We start from the raw sequence: 22568 nt of genomic DNA on the forward strand, positions 1-22568 counted from the left end.
TCCCTTACAGCTCAGTCCACGCTTCAGTTCTCCCTTTGCAGCTGTTGACAACAGCCATGAGAATGGACCCAACCGTAACTTCGGGCCATTCAGTTTCCAGGCAGTTTTCTCCATCTCTGCAAAGGGACTCGTGGGGTGAGCAGATAAACCAGGAACCAAAAAGATGTGACTCCCCTTTCCTCCAGACACAAAGCCGTACCAAACTGCAGCTCAGCTGCAAAACTAGGAACGAGTCCCAGTAATCCCAGTGCTGGCGACCGCGCCTGGTGCCAGCACACGCTCCCCATCAGCTCCTTCCACAGCCCCGCTCCCCAGAACAACGCTCAGAGCATTTCCAGCCAAAGCCCTCGTCTAACAGGAGCTCTTTTTCCCCTAAAGCAACACCCGTTCCTTCCAAGTTGCGGTCAGATGTGACTCTGTGCTGATGTTGGCTTCCAGTGTGGTTTTTTAGCTGCCTTGGGAAAGGGAAAAAGTTGTGCTGTCTAAAAACAGCCGTTTTCCTCTGGTATTTCAACACGCTGGCATGGGACGGTAATTGAAATCAGGGTGCAAATCATTCACAAAAGTCCTTCGTTACTTACTGTGGGGTCTGTCCAGAGCGAGCACTTTGCACAGTCCTGGCAGGGAGCCCCGGGCGAGCGGGGGTGTTGGCAGAAGTGGTCGTACCCGTTAATGGCAGCGCGGCAGAGGTAGCACATCTGAGCACCGCAACGACACGACATGCGGTTGCACCCCTCCGATTTAATGAGGCCAGTCCCACACTTGTGGCATTTTCTAATCCGGGCGGCTGTCATTTTCTCTTCTCTGCAACGCAAGGGGAGCAAGAAGAATTAGAGAAGGGATGTTTGCAGTCACCAGCCCGCGATAAAATTACTGTTACGCTATCCCAGCGATGCTTTAACCCCCACCTTTCCCCAGCGCCTCTCTCCCCCTCCTCTTTCCTCCTCCGCCATCCCCACGATCCACCGCTGTTCCAAGGAGGTCTGGGCTCAGCTCCACTTGGAGCCAACCCATGACAACTCAAGAACAAATTAAGTGAAAGAAAGTCAATCACTGGCTGCACGCTGCAGACTCGATCCCAGTTTCCATGCGAGCCAAAATGCCGCAGCGCCAGGCTCTGGCTTGGGAGGAATTTAAGCCCTAAAGTCGAAGGGCCAAAGGGCACGTGGATGCTTGACTTGGTTGTGAAGAAATACAGCCTGGGAGATAAAGTTCAGGAAGAGCAAACTCTTGGCTGTCATCTGCTAGCTAGTTTTACGTTTGCCTCTTGCTCCAGCTACAAACTTGCCACGACCATACATTATTTTTTTCCAACTCCAGCTGCTACGCTCCAGATTTATTTGGGGTTTTTTGTTAAATTTAAATCAGTAACTGAAAAATAATCACATCTTCCCCCACAGAGACTGGGCTTTCCCCCTTCTCTTGAGATTCCCTGCATACATTTTCCAGAGGTTATTGCTTTAGGTTCAGGAGATGGGTTTTACTCTAATGCAGCACAAATGGGAGCCCAGGACAAAGCACAGTCCCTGTCCCCAAGAGACATCCTGGCAGCGACAGGCGCTCAGCTCACAGCGATACTATTTTGGCACAGAAATGGAATAAAGCTCAGTCATTTAATTAAAAGACTTAAGAATATAAGTTGTCATCCTAAGGGCCAATTTTGTGACCACTGGAGATCACGTTACAATTTAATTCACAACCTAGAAGTGAAATTTGATGACAGAAGAGTAAAGAGACTGTGTTTTCATGGAGGGAAGCAGAGTTCTCTGGCTGGGCTGACCTGACAGCGGGAATGCTCTTCCAGGCATCTCCACCCAGCTACTTCAGTGGACTTGCAAAGTCAATGTATGTTTGGGAGAGGACAGGGAGGTATTTTTGAGGAGGATCATAGCAGCGAACCAAGCTACAGCATGGCCCCACAAAGCAGGGGAGGTTGGGAGGGAGGTGGGAATTTTAGCTGCTGTGCAGCCATCCCAACTCCTGCAGTCACACCTGGTACAACCTGCACCCAGGCATTTGGAGCTATTCTAATAATAGAGATGAAAAAAAACCCCAAACAACTTGAGACTGATTGTCCTCCGAGCTGCAGCTGCTCTTCCCTCCACTACTCAACAGGATGCTGCCGATGCAGTTTTTTTTTTGGAAACTTTGAGCAAGGCAGGAAGTTTGGCCTGAACTCCAGCTGTGCTTCCCTTTCCTTACACAAGGCCTTCAAAAGGAAGTTTTTATTGTATCGGGCAGTGAGACTCATCTATTCACAGCAACGTTCCTGCTAAATGTTTGGAAACTGTTGGGTTTTTTTCCCTTATTAGGGACATGACAACTCATTCCTCCTCCCTCTCACCCCTCTTTCTTACAGCAAAAGAAGTGGCAGAGAAAGAGTCACATCAAATTGTAAAGACTGTGTTTCAAATTAGGGACTGTGGGATGAGCAAGCAGCAGCCTTTAAGCCTCCCGGCGGTGCAGCTTTCCAGCCTCTGCTTGTGCCAGATGGGCTCTAAATCTAAGGGGAATGGGTTGGGCAACATGGGCAAGTCCCCTTTGACTGCACCGGACATGCAGCTCCGTGGCTGAACCTTCGTTTCCTAAAGGAAGAGGATTTTTGTAGTTTACTGTAGCAATGAGAGAGATCAAACTTCAGAACACTTTAGGGAAAAATCTCAGGATTTACACCTGCGTATTTCAAAACGTGCCTCCATTCTGTAACGATTCCTACAAACTGGTTAGAAACAGAGACAAGCTTCTGTAAGAACACACCCCCCCTCCCATGAAGCCAGAAAGGAGTAGCTGAGCAAACTGTGCCGTCACCAGTCTAGATTTTCCAAGGGTAATAAACAACATACTGTGACTCAATCCACTACTTGGGCTCTATGTGACACCTCCCTTGTTCCCCCAAAGCACTGATGGGGGTTTCTCACCTCTGGGAAGGACCAGGTGCCAGCCTGCGAGACACCGGGCCAGCCAGAGGAACAGGCTGGGCTGGTGACAATTCTCCCACATTCTCCAATTTCCAGCTGGATCTGCTGCCAAGTATCTTTCACAGATAGAAATCCCATCCTGGGAGTCTTCTGACCCCTCAGCTTTGACATCCCTACGACCTCCCTGCCGGAAGGTAGCGACACCCAGCAGAACTTCAGGGCCTTCAGAAGAACAGAGGGTTTCTCATGCCCTCCATGTCAGCGTATTGCTCTGTGTGCTGCTGTCACGAGTGCATCCACCTCCCCATTTTCGCTTGGTTGTGGAGTTTACTTACATGGACGTCCTGTATTTGATGTCGTCCTTCTCAGCCAGCTCCTCACAGGTGAGGTTCATGTGCTCCTTCCACAGCCCCTGGCACTTCCGACATGTCTCCTGAGAAGGAGATAACGAGCGTTAAAGAGAAAGAGGACCCAGCACACCACTAACAGCATCAGGAATTGGAAAACTTCCCCATCTCTTCCCCCACCACGCTGCAGGTTCTTAGGATGGGGCTGGCAGTGCAGTGTGGAGGTCAGCAGGTCTGTCCTCCACTGGAGACCAGAATAAGACCCTCAAACAATGGGAGCCAAGGGTTTTTCCAAAAAAAACAGATAGAAAATGAATCTGTAAATGCTAGTTCACCTAAAACTCATGGAACAGATACCAGGTTCTCTGGTTACTACCCCAAAGAAACTATCAAGGTGAAAACATGGTGCTAAAGGACTCCAAGTTCATCTGTTTTCTGACCAATATCCCTCACACCTTCATATAAAAGGTTTCTGGGTAACAGGCGCTGGAAACCTCGCAGCTGCATCAAAACCTCTGCTTCACCGTGCGTACAGCAAATCCACATTATGCTTTGTAAAACCTTGCAAAATAAAGTAAGAGTAGTTTATGTAAGTAAACAGATTAAAAAGGCAGGATGTGGACAAATGTCCATAAACCAGAGGCAGAATATGAACAAATATTCATGAATTTAAACAGAATAGCTGAACTAAGCTTAGAGCAAGTTGAACTCTCCTGGTCTTGTAAACTCTTCAGCAAACAGGCTCTAATCTGGGACTGGTAAAGCTGCGTGGTGCGACTGGCAAGGGAACATGGACTCACAGTGGGGATGGAGCTGCATTTTTTGGCTGGCTAGCCAAAGAAAACATAACTTTGTTTTGGGTCAAACAAGAGATTTTTCCTTTAATTTGAGGAAGATTAAAAAACATTCAAATCAAACTTGGAAAAAGCACAGGTTTCACAGTCCAACTGTTTCATCTTCAGGATGGCTGGGGCTCAGGCTTTTAAATCCAACTTCCCCCCTGGCAGAAAAACCCACATGGCTGTGAAGAATCCTCTTCCCCTCCACACAAATAAAGGTCCCAAAAGAGCTTTGCCCAGCTCTGGTGGCACTATCAAAGAAAGACGACAACTGCAGGGACAGATCTTTTTTTGATTGCATTACCTTCATTTTACTTTCATGAAGAAATCGGACTTTTCTATCAGACACAATAGAAGTAACTGCTTAAAGACACACGTAGGCAGCAAGATGCTTTTGATGGCGAATCAGACAAACAGGATGAAGAGCAAAGCTTCCAAGGAAGCCACCCCGGGAGAGGGTGCAAGATGTTAACTTGTTTGTATTGGTGCTTGCTGGGAGATGCGTAACAGCGTACTTTCATCTGGAGAATTAAAGGCTCCTCATCCTGGCTGGTGAGCCGGACAGCAGGTAAAGGGCTGTAGTAAGAGGAAAGCCAAGTGCGTAACCGTGTCCCAAAGCTCAGCAGAGGATTTTGCGATCGCTCACCTTGCAAATGCACCCTTTGGCAGGCAGGCACTAGTTTTAAGGGGCAGTAAGTGCCTCAGTTCTATTGATCCTCATGACTTCATTCATCATACACTGTTCTCCTGCTAAAGCTGTTAAGACAGGCCCCGTTTTATGTGCATTTGTTGGCAGGCCGGGTCCAGCTGCTGTCAGCATGGGAGGATCACACTTGGAGCCGCTCACGTACCTCGGTGAGGATCCACCTCCCTTTTTTCCCTTGACACTTGGCCACGTGCCATTCCAAGATCAAAAGTGCTGTTGTGTTGTTTCTTTTTTCCCCTTAATTTTTTTCTTTCACGTACACCAAGGGTTAAAAACAGCCTTTGGAGCTCTGCCACACAGAACCACTTTCACACGCCAGCAACAAAGATTTATCAGCTCTTTGCCAGAAGGGTTGGCACACTCTCCAGCCAGGAGCCTACTATTCCAAATTACTTAACTCCAGGAGCCTCCTTTGCTGCCGAATTAGAAATGCTGCCCTTCTGAAGCAGATGGTGCTGCTTATATTTCATACCAAGCCGTTCCCTTTGCCTTTTGTTACTGCCACCGTCCTCACTTTGTGCACTACAGCTATTGAAAAACAATACTGTCCCTTGAGCTGAGGCTGTTGATTTTTGCCAAACAGTTGTTTCCTACATGTGGGAAAAGGGATTCCTGTGCAGGCGAGGAGAAAGGGAAGAGGCCAAGATGTGTTTGCCATGGGGAGCTGCAAACCCACCAGCAGCTCCGCCTGTTCCAATGCACACCGTGAAGATCACAGAATCATAGAATAGTTGGGTTGAAGGACCTTCCCAGCTCCCCCAGTGCCCCCCCTGCCATGAGCAGGGACACCTTCACCAGCTCAGGTTGCTCAGAGCCCCGTCCAGCCTGGCCTGGGATGTCTCCAGGGATGGTTCATCCACCACCTCTCTGGCCAACCTGTTCCCAGATGTCCCCAGGGTTTCCCAGCTCTGAGCGTCACCTGGTGCTGCCTCTGACCAAGCCACATCCTCTCCAGTACAAAAGCAGGGGAAAAGTGGACAACACGCATGCCACTAGCAGAACTCCTTGTTCTATCCAGGACAATGGTACGTTGTTGGTAGTTACAGGAACCCGTGTTGAACCCCTTTACACAAAAGCAGGGAGAAGGCTCATGGTTCAGACAAAGACAACTGCTCCAGCACCCTAACTGAGATCAAAGCTCTTGCCTGAGAAAGCGTCATTTTAAAATGTTTACTCTTAGTCAAATCCAACCCACTTGGCTGATGAGGGTTTTGAACATCTCACATGATGACAATTCCAACCTCTACAATTTCCACTGAGGTTTCTTTTATTTTATGTTTGATAAAGAAACATTCTGCCACTACCATGTTAATTAACCTAAACAGTAGGATGGCTCATTTTTTGCAAACAGTCTATATTATTTCCATTTTAAGAGCAGCACTTAGCACTAAGACTGGCTACCACAATATAAGGCAGCGCCTAACCCCACACAAAGAGGGAATGAGTCCTTCCCAGTCCTGAAAGCTTCTGCTCCAAGTTTAGCAGCCAAAAAGCAAGTCAGTTGACCAAAAACAAGACCCTGCCCAACTTCTTCAGCACCTTGTCCATTAGCAAACCCTGGTTTACTCGCTTAGCGGTACCTGATGTAGGAAAGCACAGTTTTAGTTTTAGAATCACAGAATAATTTTGGAAAACACCCTCAAGATCGTCAAGTCCAACCGTTAATCCAACCCTGGCCCTGAGAACCTCATCCACAGCTTTTTAGCTAAATTAGTCATTTCTGGATGGTTGAATTCCCCATGTTTCTCCTGCCTTTCGCCAGCCCCCTGCAGGCAGGTACAGCTAACACAGCTCACACTTTTGGTGCAAGGGAAGGCGTGTTTGCAGAACCCTTGGCATCAGCAAACAGCTCCAAACCAGGCACGGATGGAGGAGATTAAGTATCTGCTGCCTGTTACATCTGCCCGAACTTGGCCGAGAGCCTGGGACAGTCCATTAATGCTCCAGGCTGGGACGGCGGAGAGGAGGATGTGATGGAGAGGGTGTTTAGTCGCAGGCTGTAATCTCCTCACTGTACATCTGCTGGAGGTAGAAGCTCCGTTTCCTCTCGCTGGCCGCCAGGAAGCAGCCGGGATTAACACAAACATGTTTGGGTTCAGGAGGATCCTTTGTTCCCAGGGTCAGCGGTGCGGATACGCAGCTTTCTGTGCTCAGGGCCAGCCTGGCCAAGGGTGCCCAGTTTGCTTCCAGCATGGACATCGTGGTCCTTAAACATCCTTGGTAACTGCCCCAGCACCTAATGAAGGTAAAAGGGAGTGTTTTGTGGGAACCTACCACCTTCCTCAGCATTTCTACTGGCACTTGCAGTGGATGCTATAGTTTTAAAACACAGATCAAGCCTTTTTTCACTCTGCCATCTACTAAAAATAACGCTCCAAGGTCCAGCCCACATATTGGGGCATAACGGGTAAAAATGCAAAAAATAAACTTCTCCCTGCCAGTCTCCACGTCCTTTTGGACAGTCAGGCTGTTGTACACACTGCTGGCAATGCAGACGCACCAGCTTTCCTGGTTTCAACCCAAGCAAATGCCACACGGACAAAAACATCAGATGATACGCACAGATCACTGACCAGCTGCCCACGGCATTCCTGCATGCCCGCTCCTCCTGTAGGAGTTCACACGAAACCATTTACCGCCGGAGCGAAATGCGAAAGGGAGGAGGGGAAGCTCAGCTCAACCGACAGGCGAGGGCCCAGGCTGTCATCGCCGCCCTCCAGCTCTCAGTGGTGGCTCTGAGCGGAGTCCAGCGCTCGCCTTAGCTCTCCATATGCTGCTTAATTAAATCCTGTTGCTGCTGCACCGTGCGATTCCCCTGGTCCCCGAGGAAGGATGCGTTGCTGGCTCTGGCTACCTCTGCTGATTGCACACACGGGGACATTTGCTGCTAGGAGAGAGGGAGGCAAAATATAACGGTGCATCCCTTCGATGCTCACTGGGACGGAGCCCCCGTGATTGATTCTCTGCTTCTTCCTGCTTTCAGACAGACAATAGCACAGGCTAAAACTCAATCAGGCCAAGTTTTACCCAAAAGCAGATGTGAATGCAATAGTCTTAAAAATAGCACCTCGGGGCCAGTCCATACTGCTCTGGTTTAATTAAAGGGCTGCAATTCCCAGCCAGATGAGTTAATGGGAAAACAAAGAACCACACAGTCTTCCTCCCCACAAGATCTCCACTGTCCATAAAGCTGCACTGATCTTAACTAAAAGTGGATGCAGAAGTAGCTAAATGAATACAACCTTTAAGCACGGATAAGCTCTCACGAACAAACTCCTTCGGGGCTGTTTCTGGGATTTCCTATACGTTAAGCTGGGATAAAGAGATTATAATCCAGTCCAAGACAATCCATTTTGGTGAGAGCGCCTTCTTTAGGGATGTACAAACACCCAGAGCGGGGACGCGGGACCGCGGCTCCGCAGGTACCAGAACGCCCAGTTCCTAATGTACAAAATCCACGCAACACGGAGAAAAAACCCAGCCTGGCTCAGATGGGCGAGGGCACATGAACAAGGGGCTGGGGAGGTGGGTGCTGGGGTTCGCGGTTCCCCGGGCAGCGCTGCCGCTCAGCGGCTGTCGGCCACACGGCAGCTGCAGCTCAGGATGAACAGAGGAGACGAGCAGCTGAGGAAAACCCGGGGAAAAACACGAGTTTCCTCTCCTTAGCACGGTCGTGATTCATTCTGGGAGGGGGAGGGGTTGCAAGGAGAAATAAAGCAAAAGCACAAGCCTTGGACTAGGCTTAAGAACGTGTCAGTATGTGAACATTAACTCTCCTATCCCTCACAGGTCTCTGTTTAAAGCTGGATGAGTTAAAGGCTGGATAAGGAAAATACGCATTTTTATCTGACACCCACCAGGAGGGTTGCTTAAAGTTTTTATGGCCATGTATTAAACCCCGTTACCAAAAACTAGGACCCCAAGCAATGTCTCCTGCTTTCCATGTTGTGTTAAATTGAACACATTGTTCTCCCTCCCCATATTTAAGACACTAGAGACAGGCAATGCCCTTTTGCGTCCAGAAACGCCCTGGCAAGCTGGTTCCCACACAGGTTTGGATCACCCGCGTTAGAATCTGAAAACCAGAAATGCGGTAACCCCCACCCCACGCTTGCCTAACTCAGTAGGATTATCTCATATCTGTAATTCAGAAGTTCCCGAAACGCATGCACCAAACCAGAGCAAGCTTTTCCCCTCCCCAGAGCCTGACTTTAAAAGGCCAGCTCAGCTGCTGGTTTGGGTGCAGGGCTCAGAGACCTATAGAGCAAAACCAGCTGCAGCTTCACACAGAAGTGCTGCTCAGCACCAGCATCACCCTATGGCTGGTCAGAGGTGGAAACAGAGCTAGCAGAAGAAATTACTCATTTTTCTCATGCTCACGTGCCACAGTATAATCAGAATATGTGAGAAGGATCGTGATTTAATTTGAGCTTGTACAAAACTTTCAAGTTTTTTTCGTTATTTGGGATGGTTTCAAAGTCACTTCCTCTCAAGCTCCAGGGATGTGAGGAAGATATCGAAAGTTTCAGGCAGCAGCTCAGCTGCGTAACTGAGCACTGGAATACTTGCATCACACATACATCTCACCAGGATCCGTTCTCCTAAACAGAGAAACAAGGGTTTCTCATAAGGATAAGCTTTCTCCCTAAAATAATATTTTTAAGAAGCCAGTCTGATACACACACAGCATCTCTCCAGCTCAGCACAGCACGAAGTTTGGGTACAGCCACGATTTGTGACCTACCCAGAGGTGCTCACCCACCAACCTGAGCCAGGAAACCACCGCTTGGTCACTTTATAAAGGCAGGTTCAGTACAGTCCGTACCCCACACTGAAGATGATGTCAAAATCAGCATACCTGAGGTCACACTGCTCCTTCTCAAGGCAGAATGAAGGAGGAATTCAGTACATGCTACTAGAAATACATCTATAGTTGTTAACCATGACTTTCAGATCTGTTGGGCTGATTACAGTTAATTGGTATATGCCTTCCCAGCCAACATCAATAATTAAATATTAGCAGCCTGGTTCAAAGCGCTCGGCAGCTGACCCTCTTCCACCTCCCCCAGTGCAGATTGCCTTACCCCTTCTGGAGAGAAGATCTAAGAGGTAAATCCCCTTAATCCCGCGCACAACCTCACATGAAAAGGAATGCTGCTTCCACTAGCTGGAACTCTAAATGATGAAATCTAGCAGGGCTAAATAACAGAGGCAGCAACTGCAGAACTGGTGGTAACAATAGAGGCCTTAGGAGAAGAACAGATTTAGATTTCAAGACAAGCAACTTGATTTTTAAAGGATAACTCTAGAAGGTCACTCAAGGGGTTGTACCCAACGACATCAAGAAGGTTAAGGTCTAACAGAATCAAGGTATCTTATTTGCAGAGGTACCAGCTAACGATGCATTGTGAGACTGAGAGGAGGAACAATTACCAAAGTTAATTTTGAAACTTCCCTCTTACGCCACCAACGCGATAAACAAATCCCGTCACCCCACCCCAGACAAATCCCTGCCCAGAGCTTTGGGTGGCAGAACTGGAGAAAAGCTCGTCCAAACCTGTCCTGTGTTTCTCATGGTTCTCTCTCCCCCTGCCGTCTCGTGGATTCGATTGTATTACGAACGGATCACCCGATGAGCGCGGTTACAGGTGTCCTCTCCTCCATCAACAGTTGCGTGGAGACCCAGGTTTATATAACACACCTACGACCACTTCTAATGAGCTTCTGCAATATGGCAATTTTCAGGGTAATTTAGCAGCATTAACACACTTCATTCCTAATTTAGAGCCTTTCTAACTATACTGTCTACCTACAGCAGAATGTAACGCTCCAGGTCGTTATAACACCAGCAAGGGATGAGCAAAGATGAACTGGTAAACAGCTTCTAAGTACAAATACACCCTCAGAAACTGGGCAAGTACGGCTTGTTTTGCCAGGGAAATCAAACCCAAACGAGGGCAAATCCCACAAGCAAGCTGACCCTAGCTTTATAACGGCCATATAAAAAAAAAAAGAAAATCAAATAAAATGCTGGGGAAGTAGGAAAAACAAAAACAAAATGATACCTGGCCTCCTTCAAACCTCAGAAATTCAGACAGTTTATTATTTTAATGCCTACGTGGTACAGTTACCTCTTTCCTACCGCTCCTGACGAGCTCTGCAGACACTAAGAGGACACTTTGCAGCCCCTGAACCAGCTGCAGCCGACAGCCTCGTAACTATAGTATATTTATAGCTATAACATTTATGTCAGATAAACCGAAAACGGCCCTCTGAACTGCTAACCTCCATCTTCCAAATTCACCAACATGACACTGAGTCATCTGCAGCTCGTTTGCTACGCTGAAATAAGTTAGCGGTAAAACCAAAGCTGACGGGCTGTACCAGCAGCCTGCGGAAACCTTCCGGCGAGAAAGAGCGCCCAGCGAGGTCTTAAACAGCCAAAACCACCGAGAAGTGCAGCATGATGGAAGAGTTTACATGCGAAGCTCCAGTGCAGACACGGACTGGATTTCATCCCACACCACAAAAACGATTCAACTGCCTGTTCAAAATAATAATAATAAGATATCAAGCAAATGAGTACAAACAAAAATAAAGCAGAGTAAAATACTGAAAACTAATCAGGGAAACAGATGTGTCGGCGACTCCCTAATTCATCTTTCAGAGCCCCCAGATGATGTTCCCATTCCCTCCCATACCTAAAGCACCCAGCAGCCCAGCCTAACTAGGCTTGGGTTTCTGTCTTGTGCAGAGGTGGCAAAGAAGCCTCCAAACTGCCATTTGGGGATGGATTTTCAACACGTTTGGCCCCACAGCTTCAAAGCGGCTCCCCAGGGCTGTGGGGAGCAGAGGGACACTGGGGAGGAGACACAGCACAAATGACGGCCAAAAACCATCAGGCAGAGGCTACAGCGATCAGAAGTGTCTCCTACCTGAAGTACACCCCATTGCAAGCTTTCCTTTTAGACTGTACCAGTCCCGAGGCTTGGAAATAACAACCACAGCGCACACCCCACAAACCTGCTGGCCCTGGCAGGGGGACCCAGGGATCCAAAGCCATTGCTGAAAGCGCCTGCTTAGCCCCAGACCAGCCTAATCTTGACCAAAGCCGATCGGCCGCCTTAACTCCCGAGAGAGGCCGGGCAGGTTAATAACAGCAGTGCTGCAGTATCCTGCCAAATCAGGGCAATTCAGGACACACTTGTCTTCTAATTCAATGAATTGTTTAAATTGTAATATAATTTTTGTTTAACTCATATAATCCCTTTCAATCCACTTTTTTTTTTTTTTTTAATAGTATCAGAAAAATGCGGGGCTTGGGAACACTTTGGAGTACGAGGGAGACCATCTCGGATCTGCGGACACTGAAGCTAAACCAAGTTTGCAGTTCCAAGGAGAACCTCTCCACCCACCCCAGCTCTGAAACAAAAGCTGGTGACCCATCAGGACAGGCTGGCTTCCACACAGTCACGGGAGATCAGGCACAAAGCAGGGAAAACGAGACCGAAACAACTCCTTGAACCCTGAAACATCTGTGAGGTCCCAGCGCCGTGCAGAAAACAGCAAAAGAAGCGAGACGGGAAGAGCAAGCTGCAACCCTTGACATTGTGAAATCTCTGGCCGAGCGGTTCCCTTTCTATTACACTTAAAAACACTGATCCAAAAGATCGGTTCCCCTCTCTCCCCGCTCCTTCAGTAGTTTAATTTTAATTAAGCGCACTGTTCAATTATTCGCGTGGCACGACTTGTGCGTGAACCAGAGATGTTGCAAGCCTGTTTTCTGTAAAAGCCAAAAAAATAAACCCAAACCACAACCCACCTCATCTCCAGAGTTTAGACCCAGCAGTCGCCCCCAAGTACCAACAGTCATTTCTGCCACAACCCAACCACAACGGCAAAACAAACCAGAATATTTTATGTTGTATCACTGACGTCAACTTGGTTTTGGGGGGAGAATCCTGGCTGGTTCGGGAGAAGGAAAACCATCCTACCCTGGGCCAGCGAGGAATACGGCTGTCATTCCTAAATGGGGAGCAATGGGGTGCTCACCTTCATCACACACAGACCATCTACCCCCTTCTACACTTGTACAGTAGGAAGAAAAAAGAGCTGCACGTCTGGAATGCTTTATTATGGTTGAATGCAGGTGAGGATTGAGACTGGTGCTTGGGGGTTACCTTATCAAAAGGGTGGATTATTAAGTTACGCTGTACATGCAGTTCCTCTGCAAGGAATAAGTATGATACCCTCAGAGAAGTACAAGCACAGACAAAAATGCAGATTGTGGGATACTGAAAGATTAAATCAACAATTTTGGCAGCACAAGTGAAGCATTCAGAAACAGGGCTGGTTTCGGCCATTTCCCCAGCCCCAGAGCCACTTACAGATCCTGTTCTCATTTTCCTGGGATCTCTATTGTAAAGACGAGGAGAGGAAGGAAGGAAGGAAGGAAAAAAAAAGCGTGATCACAAATACACCATCATTAAAACAGAACTGAAGAACACACAGATACTGCTGAAAACTATTTCTAAACTGCTTCCCCACATGTTGGGGAATAGGAACTTTTAGCTCCTACTGACCAACTGGAAAAGCCTCTTCCTGGGGTTACTATGTCAGCAAAACCTGCTGCCCATCCTAGTGTCAACCACCAAGGAACAGAGATCTTCCCAACACCTTCTCCGAAAGAGAAACCCCAACCGTATGCTGGAGCTGGAAGTGGTGATCTAGCGAGGGGTGGCTGGAATTAAACCCCAGATCCATAATGTACCGAGATGGGTGCACGAGCCCACGTCCAGCTCATTTGTTCAAAGGTGCAAGTAGGGAAATAACCAGTTGGATCAGGGTAAGAAACAGTCTTTCAGCTGCCTGCTTGAGGAAGGAGCAGGGGAGCCCATCAATGAACCATTTTGCTCAGGTCAGCAGCTCCTGGAAGCAAAGGAGGCTCAGGGACGGTCGCAGGAACATCACAGCAGACTCTCCTAACCAGTTGCTCTTTTTTTTTCCTTCTAATTTCAGAACTTAAGGGCTAAATAAGAAGCTAAACTAATGCAGCATCCAGCAAGTTCTGCAGGGAAGAAACACAAGCTATACCGCTTAAAAACCGAGAAGTTTAGCCCACTGCCAAACAAGCCGTTTGCATTAACATCGTGAAAACAGGATATGAAGCACTTTGTAGCAAGAAACAGGAGATTCACTTTACTAGAAAAATACTTTTAAGGTTCAAATTCACCCAACCATTTGCAGCCAGGGATGATTTGTAGAAGACATTATTGGCTGACAAAGCTGGCTTTTGGCTCACCAACCCCATCGGTAATTACCACGCAGAAGGACATTACCCGTTTCATCTAATGAGTGAAGCCAGTGCCAAGTGTCAGGCACCAGGATCACAAAAACTGCTGTGAAAAATGGCTCCTTAGGGTCCAGGAAGAAAACTATTCTGGTACATCCGTAAGAGGCCAAGAAATTTCGCTTGGTGTAAAGGACTGAAAGCGTTTGTCAAAAAGAATTGGGTATTGTCCTCCTATGCTTATCTAGATTCAGAGTTATCTAGACCCTAGCAGAAATCCATCCTGGGTTTGGACCTGATAAACTTCACCCCATGAAATTAAGGAGACTTACAATTCCTAATTGCTGTCTTAAGCAACACGGTTGGAAATCTAAGGCACCCCTCAAGCAAACAAAACCAGCGCCTCCGGGTAGATGTTGTAATTTGCTTTTTTTTTTTTAGCCTGGAATTTACTATGTCGCAAATCCCATCCCCACCCACTCAGAGGTGGCAGGACCAGCCCCTTCGCTCTGCCTGACTTCTCGCTTCCACTTCTGACCCGGGATTTTATTGCAAAGGGAAACCAGCATTATTGGCCATAAAAGGAAAAGACCCATCTGTCCCATTTCTGCAGAGGAGAGTCAACCAGGAGGAACTTCAGCCACTTCCTTAAAACTGCGGAAACACCAGAGAAACCACCATCCGTCCCCCGGTCAGGATTAAAGGTTCTGCTCCCGCTTCCGTCAGGGACGCACGTGGGTGCGACGCTGAGCATGGAGCAGCACGGATGGCTTGTTTTAAAGGAGACAAAAGGGGAGAGAAACAAAACAAAACAAAAGATGGCAGCAAACGGGCAGAATGGAGCAGAATTCCAGGCTCCCGTGCCGGTCCAATGCACGATGCTCTGTTTACCAGGTGACACAACATGCTCCCTCCTGCACAATCCCACTCACGCATCTGCTGGAAAATGATGTTTATCAAGCTGAGAATTTCACTGAAATCAGGAAGGCATCTGGCCTTTTAGTTAGGACATGTTTATGTTTGCTTAACAAACCCCTACATTTCTTCCATCAGATATTATTCTGAATTCCTGAGCTTAAATGCAGAGATGCTCAATCTAAAAATAGGAGCAGTCAGAAACTGTTTTATTAAAGAACAGTAACTTTGCTTTTTTGCCTTTTTTTTTAATGAAAAAGTATTCTCTTCCTTTACACCATCAAACACAAGTGTACTTAAACCCGCTTACACAAAGGCCAAATGGCTCCACACTTAAAATCCCTCCCCGCTCACCATCAGCACCGCACACCTCGCATTTCAAATGCATCACCAACAAAAGCCGACAGGACAATTTTCTTGGTTGTTGTTTGGTGCAAGTTTCACTTTCAGAGTCTCACAAACCAACGCAGCAGCGTTGGGCGGAAACCACAAAACTGATGAGGACTCCAGAATTGAAAACGAACTCGAGCTTCGTCAAGTCTTATTAAGGGAGATGATGTCTGCATGATGGCATTTGGGGAGAAAAGTCAGTGTAATGCTCATAGGGCACTGTTAAGATCCCGAAGCATCATCTATCAGAGTTTTCTGGGAAGAGGTCGGTGTTACTGAGAAGACTATCTACCCAGCTGGAATTTTGTGTTAAAAAGGCATTTTAGAGAACGGGAAAACATCATCGCTTCGTACTCACGATGTCTCCAAGTCTCTTCTTTACCGTGGTTCCCACACGCGTGACTCGTGCATCCCCCTTCCCCTGCACCAGCCTCTCAAACCAGAAGACTTTCAGCAAGAAGGAAGCCAGACAACACTAAGAGATCTGTGTCCTTCCTCTTCACACCGAAGGAAATGTTGCTTTATCCCACACCAGACCTCAGGACAAGCCCAAATGCCACCAATTGCTCTCCAACCAAAGTCCCAGCGGCACAGCGCCCAAGAGCACTTCCAGTATTTACCTTGAATTTCATTTCGCTGCGCTCAGGTGCAAAAGTTTAACCTTTGGTGACACAAACTACAACGGAGCAACTCTGAAATGGTTCAGTGCCATGGGATGGATTCTGTCTGGTAACCAGAGCGAGCAGCTGTTGAGACTCTCAACCTTCTTCCCCGTTTTTTAATATATAAACATTACTTGACTTTGCAGGAAGAAGATATACTATACATAAAACCCATAAAAACATAACTTTTTGGGTTTGGCTGCCAATCTGGAACCTCTCCCTTGAAGAGCAGCTTTTCAGAACAAGCCTGAAAAACACCTTGTCTTACACAAGAGTCTTGTTACAGGACAGGCAAGCAGAAGAAAGTTAACCTCCCTGAGACACAATAAACCACCAAAACTAAATACAGATCAGATAGACATCAGACAGTTTCAGGCTGCAAGGTTTCTTTGGGTGCATTGCTCAAAACGTACTATTTTTAAATCAGATCTTCACTACTCACTAAGAGTTTGGTTGGTTCTGGGTCCCACTGCTAAACCTGGTGCTCATCTCCCCTTGTATGAAAACCAGTGGGCTACGTTAGTTACCCCCAACCATTTCCAAAACCAATTTATTTTATGAAGCAAGAGCCTCACCACAGATCATACTTAGAGGAGAAAAAGACAAAACAAGACAACCCAGGTATAATACCTCATTTTACTGTTTTCTGATGCAAAACCTTTTTGACATGAAGCTGCTAAAAATAACCCATCCTTAAAAAGTCCTGTTACTTTTATACAGTCACAAGAATCACTGGATTGCTTCTAATTATCCCACACTTCCTTGGAATTTCTATTTGTGCCTAACAAGACACAACAGGCTGCGACACCAGTGCAATCATCACACATCTTGAATTACAGGCAACTGGATAAGTTTAGTTTCTTCTTGTGGACGATTTCGGAGAACGACAATTAAAAAAGAGCCTGGTCTTTGGAATCTATGTTGAAAACAGACAAGCTTACGGGGAGGTGCCAGATCAGAGTAGAAACAGATCTTAAACTGGCCTTGCCTAAAACAAACCCGGTCTCTAACAGGGATTCACAGCAGGATTAGAAATGTTCCACCTAAACAGGATCAACAGGAGATGCCTAAAAATCCCCTAGAGCGGGACTAAATCTCTTGGACTTTGCTGTCTTTCCTATAAATACATCCCTACCACTTCTGGCTTCCAGGGGACATTTACTTTCCCCCAGACAGCGATAAATCGGAGGAATCTGCTCCAGGCACAACAGAAATATAAATAGTTGGCCATCTGCAGGGCGCCTGACGTGCCAGCCTGGCTGCTGTGTCCCCGCCGGGGAGTGGCGACCAGTGTGCGGTCCCTGCGCTCCCAGTACGTCCCATGGTGTGAGTCAGCTAGTACTGGAACTCACATCCAAATATTTGCATGGAAAACTTGCTGGATACTTAGTCATAGGCTGCCTGGCTCCTGCATGATCATCTTAACGCTCCCTCAACACCCCAAGGGGAAGAACATTTCCAGAATTAACACCTACAGCCCCACATTTTTCTAGGAAGCCACATCTATTGAAGCTGGAATTCACACCGTATTTCAACTGCTGTTATTTTACACCATTTTTTTTCCCTTTCTCTCCTTTGAAAAACGTGATGCTTTTAGATAAAGAGTCATTTATTGCAATATGTATTGTCATGGCAACACAACTCCCTCCCCTGCCCCAAACCCCAGCGCCAAGGCTCATTGTGTTGGTTACCAGACAGGCACACAGTACATTGCATACAGATGAACGATGCCCCTCAAAGTGGTCTCAGGCCTCTTTTGACACAGCTCCTGCTACAGAGGTCTGGTTGCAACAGGGAAGGAGTCTTACTAAGTCAAATTTCTTTATTCAGACAAAGAAATAGGCTTGATGAATACAAGGCATTTTTTTCGTAGCACGTACAACTATACTGGTTAAAGTGAAGAGAGCAGGTTCACAACCAATCTGAGAAATACAAGGAAAAAATATTCAGAGCAGGTGTAAGAGGGTTTTGCTAAGGCAGCTTGGACAAACAGATGAAGAGAAAGGGGAAGATCGCTCCACAAAGGAGCGCACTGAAGAGCAGGGCTCTGGAGCCCTCTGATGGCAGCTCGCTCTCAGCTGCCTTGCAGCAAAACCCCTGGTACGCCTCGCTGTATCTGCGTCCACAAGGATGCAACGCCATGGAGACAGCGCAGGAAAGAACATCATCTGCCTGCAAGGGAGGTTTAATAAACACCGAAAACCCCCACCTCCAGCTACTCGACCGCTCCCGATGTGTGTGCAAAGACTGGAAAACTCTCATGTTTAAAGGATGCGACCAACCTCCTCCTGAGCTCAAGTGTTGCTTTAGCTACAGAAATGCATGAAGGGCGCTAAGGAAATGACTAAATCTACTGCTCCAGTACTAAATCTGCTCCACAGGGATGTCAGGCTGCCCAGTGCCAGACTCATTTCATCCCAATCCCTTCTTGACTCCTCCAGTCCAGTAAAGCCTGACAGAGCCACAGAGCTCGGTTATCAACGGGTGAAAATGTGCCCAGCAGATGCTCCAGGAGCACATGGGAGGAAGCAGTTTGCTGCTGGCAGGGGGAGCCCAGCTGCTTGGTTCCGAAGGGGTTACAAAGATTCAACAGCAGGGAAATATTTATGGAGAAAAGATGCTGAGCTGTGCATGTTTCCCAGGCTGGAGATGGTTTTAATTTACCTCTTGCAAAGGCTGTGATTATTTGCTGCTGGTTTTTGTTGAAAGCAACTATTTCAGGCTCACTTGCTCCCTCTGGTGTCACAATCCTGCAGCTATTTCAGAATAAAACTCCCTAAACCCACACAAACTACAAGGAATTCTGCTTTTTCTCCTGTGTGGGAAAGAGGGGACAATATTTATAAGCATTAGCGATTACAACGGCCTTGCCAGCCACAAAGCATTCTTTGACTACAGTACAGTAAGGACATTACAGATATCTCCTAGAGTTTCGAGCTACACCCACAGAGCCTCCTCTTTTTCCACTTCTCCCCTTTGGAGACCAGTTTCTGCCTGAATTTAGCTGAGCTGCAACATCTACCACACTCCTCACCAGGTGTCCCATTGCAGGAGCTCCTGAGTTCATGGTTCTGGTCAGTGTTGAGATGCTGCTATTAAAAAATCTTAGCTTAGACCTTCTTATGAGCACAGGGATTTTAAAACTAGGAGAGAATCCTCATTAGCTAGACTGGAGCCTGGCACCCTTGGGACCAGCTGTACTCTGGGGGAAGAAGCTGCGGTACCTCATCAGCCTTCTCATGTCACTCAAACTCCAGAAACCTGCACAGCCACACAGGCTAAAAGGAACCAAGTCTTCAACATGATTCAATATTGACTGCCCAAGCATTTATAGTACCAGATGTCACCTTTTGCTGCTTTATTCCAGGCTCAAGCTGCTCCTCCTCTGCTTTGCCTTTGTGTTTCTTCTCCCTGACTCTCATCACCGAGATGCTGTGTGGTGCTGCTGTAGCACCAAGGGCAGCTGAGACACCGGTCCTGGTCCCCCCTGCACCCCCACTAACACCACAGCAGCATCACCTGCCCCATGTGCCTCTTCCCCAAACCAGCAGCAGCAGCTTCCTCAGCCTAGCAGAATCCCTATTTTTACATTAATACATACCTTGAAGGAAACCATAAATATTTGCTTGGATTGCCTGTTAATCTTGCTATGACACAGCTATTAGGATTACTGGAGTGTGGGTTGATAAGCAATGGAGTAAAGTGCTGGAGTGTTTCAGGAGATGACAGGAACATCTCACTGTATTTTACTGAGGTGGATGCCTTGGTGACCTGCGCTAATCCACTTGGAAAATTACTATGAGAGAATAAAGTCTTAAAATATGAAGTGGGAGGTGGAGTGGTGCAAAGAGGAGTTTATTTCCAGACCAGCCTTTTCTCAGTATGTGCATAAACATCCGTATTCAACACTAAGTGGAGAGCCACAAACAGAAACACGCAGAGAAGAACCAGACCAGGACCTTCCCATACACCCAATCCACAAGCATCGGTTCAGTAGCAGGAGAAATCCAGGGACCTCAGTTTAAAGCAGAACCTTTCTCTCAGTATATACACAGAGAAATAACATATTCACCCTGGAACAATAACCATTTAACAAACCAGTGTGCCAAAATGAAGGCTGGTTTTGCAGAGTTCAAGCCCAAAGCAGAGTTTTAGATGCAGTGATTACCTACAGCCAGCTATATCCACATCTCTTACTCCTGAATATCAAGATAGTGCTAGTTTTGTCCACCAGCAAAATTAGCATGATCCAGTATGGTATCACCAGCAGTCCATCTAGACCTGTGTTGTTTCCTGCATAGGAAGACAGACGGCAGTTGTACATATATATATGTGTGTGTGTGTGTGTGTATAAATATATATATATATTCATACACACAGATAGGGCAGGCATTCTGCTCTGCACAGCCCAGGGACTTTCTGCACCATCAGTGTTACTTAATCTAATGGCTCCCTATACATTTTTCTTGAGTTTGTCCTGCGGCCTTTGAATCGCACATGTTCCAAGGTTGTCTCTCCCCTGGCAGCGCTAATTAACACAGCACACGATCCCCGGGAGGGCATTACCTATTGAATCCAGGCTACCGCGTCCTGCGGTTCTTCAGCTCCTTGGTTGTCAGCCAGCCGCGGCTGTTCACACCTCGTCTGGCTTCGCCTGGACAATCCAGCTGAATCACAGCTTGAAATGGTGGGGTTGCAGATTGTAATGATGTTAAAGCAATAGACTTCAGCCCAGAATGAAGCCAAAAGTCACCATTAAAGTAGCGAGTCCTATAAAAGCATCTATTCCCTATACAGAAAATTCCATTTACAACTAAGGGTAAAAACCTCTTCCTTCCTCCTTCTCAGTCAAGATATCCAACTTGATCCAAAAGTTCCAACTCAAAGCACAGGTTTTCAACCAGCTTTGCCTTTTAGATTTTTAATACCATCTTATCATTACCTGCTACATTTAAGAAGTTACATACATCTCTGAAGGTGCACATTTACAGGCTCATCAAGTGATCTCTTAACATTTCTCTATAAAGAGTTAACTTTAACATCTTACCGTAAGGCAGAATTTCCAGACTGCAGAGAATACTTTTAAACTTTTTCTAAGGGTCTTCTAGCCTCCTGCCATTCTTGACTAAGAATCAGAACAAAACACTTAGTGTCACTAACGTCATAATATAAAGAAAATAAGATCTTTCTCCAACTCTACATGTCCCCAGCACAAAAGACCAAGGACTGCAGCAGCTTTCCTGGTAATTGCACTGCTGGTTTTCACTTCTCCATGGTGATGTGGGGTACTTCAGAGGAACCATCCAGTCCAAATTTTAAGGATACGACATGTCACCAAGCCCACAAAAAACAGCAAGAAAGCCCCTGATGCTCCAGGCACAAAATGGGCACTCTGAGCCCAAAGGAATCTGGGGTGACACATACAACAGATCATGGGAATTGTGCATCTTCCTGACAGGTAGTTGTAAAGAGTCCACGCGGGAGACAAGTCAGAAGATCTTGGGCAGTTCTGGTACAGCTGTGCGGTTGCACAACTCATCACATCCAAGAACAGTCCCCCCAATGCGCTTTTATGTTTTACGCAGCCAAATGAGCCAAGCCAGCCTTGTCCCCACACCATCCCGCTCCCCAGCACCTTTGGGCTCCCCAGCATTGGGGCTGTTGATCCAATCTTAAAGTCATGAAAAAAAATTAGAGAAAGGGCATACGGGAACGGCAGAGGAGTGTGTATGCGCAGGCACACACAACACACAAACATAGATGCATTTGCTGATACTTTCTGGACACTGGAAATGACAGATAGCCCAAAAAGCTGAAGAACAATGCTCAATTTCAAAATAATAATTAATCGGTGTCCTAGCCATGGCAACTTGCTACATATAAATGGATGCAGGCAATGGATAACGTGTCTTATTCAGCAGCTACTTCATTCCCATTTAACTTCCAGAGCTCACAGGAGGGAACAGCAAAGCCAACAGCGGCGGCTCATGCACAGCAGCTCCTGCCTGATCAGCTCAGCTGGTTCCTCCCCCGGCTCTGCTCACAGCTGGATGCCCCTCGCAGCGACAGAGATTTGAGCCAAGTGCAATCTGAGAAAGCGTGTACACTTTTACATGTATGGCCATGCACAGCTATTGCTCGCTGCTCCTTTTCCTCTGGTACGAGCTGCCTGCATTGGGACTGAAATAACTCATACTGCACGTTTTAACTTATCTACTTACTGAGGTAAACCACAAGGAAGGCAATTGCAAGTGTCACGGCAATAAGAGTTCAAATTTCAGACAAAGAACCTGATCCACGTGTTTGGGAGTATGTGAGGTTGGTACCCGGTCCTTCGGGGCTCGCTGCATTTCTCCGTATGATCATCACTTTTCCTCATTTACAGGATTTGAGTTCATCATCAGGAAAAGGAAAGTAAACATAACTATATATCAAGTCCTGCCTTTCAAAAGGCCACCTTAAGAGCAAAGCTTGTTTTTTTAGATCGGGGTCAGCTTTGACT

At 47.0% G+C, this 22568-nt stretch overlaps 1 protein-coding gene across 4 annotated transcripts in view; it reads right to left on the reverse strand.

Moving 5' to 3' along the window:
* The window catches only part of RNF216 (ring finger protein 216), a 78077-nt gene that overhangs the window by 11344 nt on the left and 44165 nt on the right, over positions 1-22568 (reverse strand). For all 4 annotated transcript variants that reach the window (XM_082064364.1, XM_082064365.1, XM_082064363.1 and 1 more), the window contains 2 exons: positions 3254-3351; positions 582-804 (listed from right to left, as the gene is read on the reverse strand). In XM_082064364.1, the coding sequence (XP_081920490.1) occupies positions 582-804; positions 3254-3351 (321 nt within the window). The remainder of the gene's footprint in view (positions 1-581; positions 805-3253; positions 3352-22568) is intronic.

The sequence above is a fragment of the Streptopelia decaocto genome, assembly GCF_964273445.1.
Source record: "Streptopelia decaocto genome assembly, chromosome: 13".
NCBI lineage: Eukaryota > Metazoa > Chordata > Aves > Columbiformes > Columbidae > Streptopelia > Streptopelia decaocto.